Consider the following 6,000-nt stretch of genomic DNA (forward strand, 5'->3'; position numbering starts at 1 on the left):
AGACTTTAACCTTTTTTTTCACAAGATAGTAAAAGTTGCACGACTAAATAAGTGTTCTGCATACATGAGTGCTCCTCTGCTGAGCGGCGCGCTCCCGATCTAAGCCCGACGGGACCGATGCCATGATTTTTTCACTATCACTTGTTGCCAATCTCTCAGTATTCCAAGAGCTTAGGCCAGTTTTACCAACAGAAAAATAGCCGCCTGCCGGAATATTTTTTAAAAGACCGCTCCACATACGGAGCGTAAACGGTAATGCGGTCTATAGCAAAAAAGAAAGAAAAAATCCGTCAGGCGGCTATTTTTATGTTTGTAAAACTGGCTTCTAAGTATCTTCGTGCCCCTTCCCCTCCGCTGTGCTTCCGCAGTGTTACCAGATCTAGCGTGCTCCTGTGCTTCCTGCAGTGCTCCCAATCTGACATGCTCCTGTGCTCCGCAGAGTGTTCGCAAACCGAGCTCGATGCGATGGGCGCCCGCAGTGTTCCATTCTGACGTGCTCCTGTGTTCAACAGTGTTCGACGTTCGTGATCCAAGCTCGATGCCCTAGGCGCCCACAGTGCTCCCTAACTGATGTATGCCTCTGCCCCACAGAGTGTTCCCGAACTGACGTGCTCCTGTGTTCCGCAGAGTGTTCCCGATCCGAGCTCGATGCGATGGGCGCCCGCCTGGCCGACTGGTTTGTTGTCATCAAATCCACCAACGGAGGAGTCAAACCCAACTACAAGCACCACAAGTACTACAGCAGTAAGTGGTCGTAAAACAGTACCTACCTACTTAGGAGGAGGTCGCAGTTTGGTAGGTAACGCTCCACTAATGACTCAAAGATTACTATTTAGTCTGTCTGCATAAGTTAGACGCTCAATGCTCGTCAGGTGTAGGTAAGGAGCTCAACTTTCAAGAAAATATTGAAATATTTGTTCTTCTCGTGTCTGTTTAGTGTTTACCTTCAGATATTTATTAATTCTTGGAGCGTTACTCAAGACTGGTAATGTGACGATATCACTACGTGCTGGTAAAACGTTTCTTATTCTGCCGACTAATCGTGAACTGAATACTTCTGAACTGAAACTTCCAGACGTCACCGATAGGTGTAACTTCCTAATGTTTCGGTAAATCTGACTGCCTGGCTACCTGCAGACGGTGGTGAACTATCAGTACCAGATATCACCACCAGGTGTCTCTGTCCACAGCGCACTTCCCCTCTGCGTGCCGCCCCATGGCTCAGTGGATGTTCTTGTACTTGGACACCGACTCTGATGGTCAGCTGACGCAGAGAGAGCTGTATGCTGTGGAGAGGGACGAACATGAGCCCTGTCTGAAGCCGTTCCTGGACAGTTGCGACCTCAACAGGTCAGTAATGGGGGACAGGTATGAGTTATATGGACGGGTGGGTATTTTCGTTTGCTTGGAACAAACCCATCCCTCCGTTCCCTGTTCTCCATCCTCAGGACAGACAAGTCCTTCTCCTCCACGTATCTTTCCCCTGCTCCGGGCTGGACGGGTGACTTTATCTCATGCGGGCTGCTCCCTTGGAGCGGCACCGCTGCTCCCGAGGGAGCGCACCCCGTAGCCGGGCGCAGTGAGTACCTTAGAGCTGGGTGGCCTGTCCTTTGGGACGGGTTCAGCCCCGGTGACTCACTAAGGTGCCTGCCCAGACCAATGTCTCCCCCTAATTCCTATCATCCTTCCGGCCCTGAAATGGTCTCAATGGACCGAAAGGGTCTAACCCAACAAAACAAGAGGTATTCGTCCTTATTTTATTCAGAGCCTCCTCTCTGGTTTATCCGCATCCTCTCTGGTTCTTGCTGGCTCGTGCTGGTGGTCACCCCCACAAGGCAACTGGTGGTGAGGACAAGACCCCGTTGGACTACACCCTGTCCGGGAGTGACCGTTAGAGCGGCAGGCCGATGTCTCCCATCGGGACATACTGGTCCCACCGGTCTCCATGCCACTGAGTTGTACCGTATACAGCTAGTGACTACGTGTATAGTGAATACGCCGTATCCTTTCATCCCATAGCTCTGTGGTGTTTTTTACAGACCGAAAGAGCCTGTTCATAACAAGGAAGAAAAACAAGAGGTTTTGATAGGAACGACTAAGCGAGAGCCGAGAGTGGGAAGGAAAAAGAGTGGGAAGGAGGGGTGAATGATTGGATTGTTAATGAAAAGCTCTTATGGGGTCAGGGAGGGAGTGTGGAAAGAATAGACACACTCTGTTACCGCAGAATATGATAGAATTACGGTAGAATGTGAACAGTGTGTCGGTAGTGGATTCCGTTCACTTACTGCAGCGCCATCTGCCTCAGAGAGGCTGATTGTAAGTCAACCTTATTTGCTTGGGCTATGCGTTTCACTATTGGGTGGCCGTTCGAAAGAGTTCGGCATTGTTTTTCTAGTAACTACCATAGAGAATAAAATCCAAGTATATCGAAATTAGCCCTCTTACATATGGGGGTGGGGATGGAGGGGGGGGGGGGGGTGGAACCACCCTCGTTTTGTCGCAAATAACTCGCAAAATAATAACTGCCTGCCACAGGTACACAATTCAAGTCGCAGTGATGCCTTTCAGATCCTCTACATTTGCATCTTTCTCACCTCTCTCTCTCTCTAGTCTCTCTCTCTCTCTCTCTCTCTCTCTCTCCTCTCTCTCTCTCTCCTCTCTCTTCTCTCTTCTCTCTTCTCTCTTCTCTCTCTCTCTCTCTCTCTCTCTCTCTCTCTCTCTCTCTCTCTCTCTCTCTCTCCACAGCAACATCTTCGGCACATTTCTATCCTCTTTCTCCAGCGGTATCGTTCTTACACTTCTCACCACATTGATCTCTCTCTCTCTCTCTCTCTCTCTCTCTCTCTCTCACTCTCTCTCTCTCTCTCTCTCTCTCTCTCTCTCTCTCTCACTCACTCACTCACTCACTCACTCTCACACACATTCCTCCCCTACATTGACATCTTTCTCACCATTTCTCTTTCTCCCCACAGCGACATCTTCCTCACGACCAGAGAGTGGTGTACGTGCTTCCAGGCTGTACCGGCGCCCTGTAACGACCGTCAACGGGAGAACGCCGCCAGACTCGGTACGTGAGGGAGGACTGAATGGAATGAATGGACTGAATGTCAGTCTGCCTCTGTGTATATGTATATGTGTCTGGCAATCAGAGATCGCCAGCGGCCAGACTCAGTACGTTAGAGTGTGGTGAATATCAATACATCTATATGTCTGTTTGCCGGTATATCTGTCAATCTACACATGTCCTTATTTCTGTATGTCTGAAGTCTGAACCATACCCAGCCTTCGGGTCCGGCCCGGGCGTAACGTGTAATTGAACGTGACCGAGTTTATTCGTGACCCAACCTAAGCTGGCAACCCTGGTATGGAGAGTTTCATTCTCTGTGTTACTGAGTTGGTGGTCATCTTGGTAAAACACGTATTATAACAATCCTGAATATCGTGAATAGGTAGTCCGCCTACCACGGCCTGACTTCTGCCGATGTGTCATGTTATTGTTTATGCATATACGAAGCAGGCGTAATTGTTTTGCGCTGCAATAAATTTAAGAAAAAAAAAAACACCTTATCTGACGTTATCTAAGCTGACTGCCTCTGACCTACCCTGATCTAATATACCCTGACCTGACCTGCCCTGACCTGCCTCCAGGAGCCTACACCCCGGCCTGCGACGAGGACGGCTTCTTCCGCCCGACCCAGTGCCACGGCTCGCAGTGCTGGTGTGCGGACAGATACGGTGTTGAACAGAAGGGAACCCGCACGCGGCGCGGCAACACCAGATGCGGTACGTTCGTACCCAGATGTCGGTAAAGTGTTGCTCATAAATCAAGAATGAAAAAAGCACAAGCATCCGTCCCCTGACTTCTGCAGTCTGCCTACCGCTATATAGGTTTATAAATATAATCCGTCATATCAACTAGCATATAACAACATTTCAAATCGTACAATCATCTGCTTCGCTGATATTGTTCTAACACCGTCTCTGACAGCAACTTGAACACCATTAATTCGTTTTTTCCTCCGACAGATGGCGAGACCTCTCGCTATGACGCCGATTTCAACATCGCCGACGAAGACGATGAGGACAATTACGTCGTGGAGGGCAGCGGCAGCGGACCTCTGCTCGAGTTCTAGATGGCGCTGACGACGCCCACACCGGCCCAACGCCATCTAGCGTGGCGTTTTCAGTGGTACAGGTGGCGCTATCGGCGATATAGGTGGCGCTGTAACCAGAAAAAGGTGGCGCTGTCGTTGGTATAGATGGCGCTATCGCCGGTATAGAGGGCGCCACGCGTGAATCGCCATCTTTGTCCAGTGGCGCCACCTGTGCTATGCGCCGCCCTTCTCTCCCGGCAGCTAATTGGGCTCTGTTAGCGGTCACATGACCCCGCCCTCTGCATTCCCTTATAATTGGGGAGGCTTAGTTTGAGTTTTAGCGAGAACAGAACGATAAGCAGCTGATCCAAAGGGTCCTCTCTTTCTACGGAGTGATGGTAACGTCTATAAGGGTCGGATGGCGTTCATTAAACATTCCAAATCATTTGTGACAGCATGTCACATTCCTTAGACTGCTTCCCCATTTTACCTCTCCCTCTTTCCTAGCCTGTGCTGTTCTTCGTCCGTTTCTTCACCTTCCTCCCTCCCTCCAATTGGTTCTTTTTTGCTATTTTCATTCCTTCGGTGGTGAACTTGCGGCAGCTAACTACTTGCTGTGCATAATGTTTTGCGCGATGTGTATCGTAGTACCCTTGCGATTACGTGCAGTCAAGAACACTTCTTAACTCAATGTGCTACACATTCCATTATTTCACCGTCCATTTGTGCTTTTAGTTCGCCTCAGTTATGACGTCATATTGTGACGTCACAGTGTACGGACCGCCGTCGGTGTTTGGCGTCGAAATGGTCTTGCAGGTGTCTCAAACGCTCTCTCACCTTTTCGGCCGCATGTGTGAGGTCACTGTGTGTCGCGCGTATGACGTCACTTTTAGCCGCGTGTGACGTCACCGCTTGTGATGACGTAACCAGGTGTTTCCGAAAGCACCAGTAGTGTTGGCAAGCAATGCAGTGTACGTTTTTGAAACTGAAAAATCTTTGCGAAATCGCTTTTTGATGCTTTGCTTTTGTTTGATTTTTGTATTAATTGCGCAACAATTGAAAACCGTAAGCGGTGATAATATGTTACTAAAGTGACGTGAAATATGCTTTCACCTTAAAGTTCTAACAGCCTTTCAGTCAAAACTCTAGGCTATCTGAATGTGCTTGCGTCCTCAGTTTAAGGCTAAACCGAGCCAGAAGCTGCTCATTTGCGACTTGATGTAAGCTAACGTCAAATAATTGGCGAATCCGAATGTGCGTTTGGATGCTCTAGAACGTAGCAATCAGAACACAGTAGATACACGCAGAGTTATCTGTTCGGTGTCTACCGCTTCGCAGAGTCGTGGCGCGGCCCCGGAACGTCGTGCTCCAGCCATCCGCGGGCTGGTAGATCGCTCTACTTAACCACGAGTCGGTAGACTCGTTTCGATTCCGTGCCATTGTATAATATACTACTAACTGACTGTGTGTGTGACTCACGAGGGTATAATTAATTAGTCGAGGAGTTGTCTCGTCACCTACCCATGAAATATGTAGCACCCAGTGGCCAAATTAATTTCTTTAGATAACACTCCATAGTCGATATGTATGTATGTTTACGAGAGACTCTTTTGCATTCCCAATGCGTTTAAAGTTGTCCTTAAAAGTGTGTTGTTCAAATCGATGAAACTAGTGCAGTATTGAGCATTTATTGGACGGAAAATCCGACACCACGGATACGTAGCAATAGAGACGTGTCGGACACATGCCATAAATGTCGGTTGTGATGTACAGAGCATGCTGCAAGAAAACGCTATAAGTGGATAGTATTATTATACTACAGAACACGCTAACTAGTGAATGCTCAAGATGTGGAAACGAATCAAAGCTGTCAATATTCACAATTGGGTCAATTGTAAGACATATC

General features: G+C 48.6%; 1 protein-coding gene across 1 annotated transcript in view; it reads left to right on the plus strand.

Moving 5' to 3' along the window:
* The window catches only part of LOC122371958 (proteoglycan Cow-like), a 66,487-nt gene extending 60,930 nt beyond the window's left edge, over positions 1-5,557 (plus strand). The window contains exons 8-12 of the mRNA XM_043348761.1: positions 628-744; positions 1,191-1,350; positions 2,973-3,067; positions 3,649-3,783; positions 4,027-5,557. Of these exons, the coding sequence (XP_043204696.1) occupies positions 628-744; positions 1,191-1,350; positions 2,973-3,067; positions 3,649-3,783; positions 4,027-4,133 (614 nt within the window). The 3' untranslated portion in view covers positions 4,134-5,557. The remainder of the gene's footprint in view (positions 1-627; positions 745-1,190; positions 1,351-2,972; positions 3,068-3,648; positions 3,784-4,026) is intronic.
* Positions 5,558-6,000: the final 443 nt, after the last annotated feature.

Source organism: Amphibalanus amphitrite, unplaced genomic scaffold (assembly GCF_019059575.1).
Source record: "Amphibalanus amphitrite isolate SeventyFive unplaced genomic scaffold, NRLGWU_Aamphi_draft 001299F_arrow, whole genome shotgun sequence".
Classification (NCBI taxonomy): domain Eukaryota; kingdom Metazoa; phylum Arthropoda; class Thecostraca; order Balanomorpha; family Balanidae; genus Amphibalanus; species Amphibalanus amphitrite.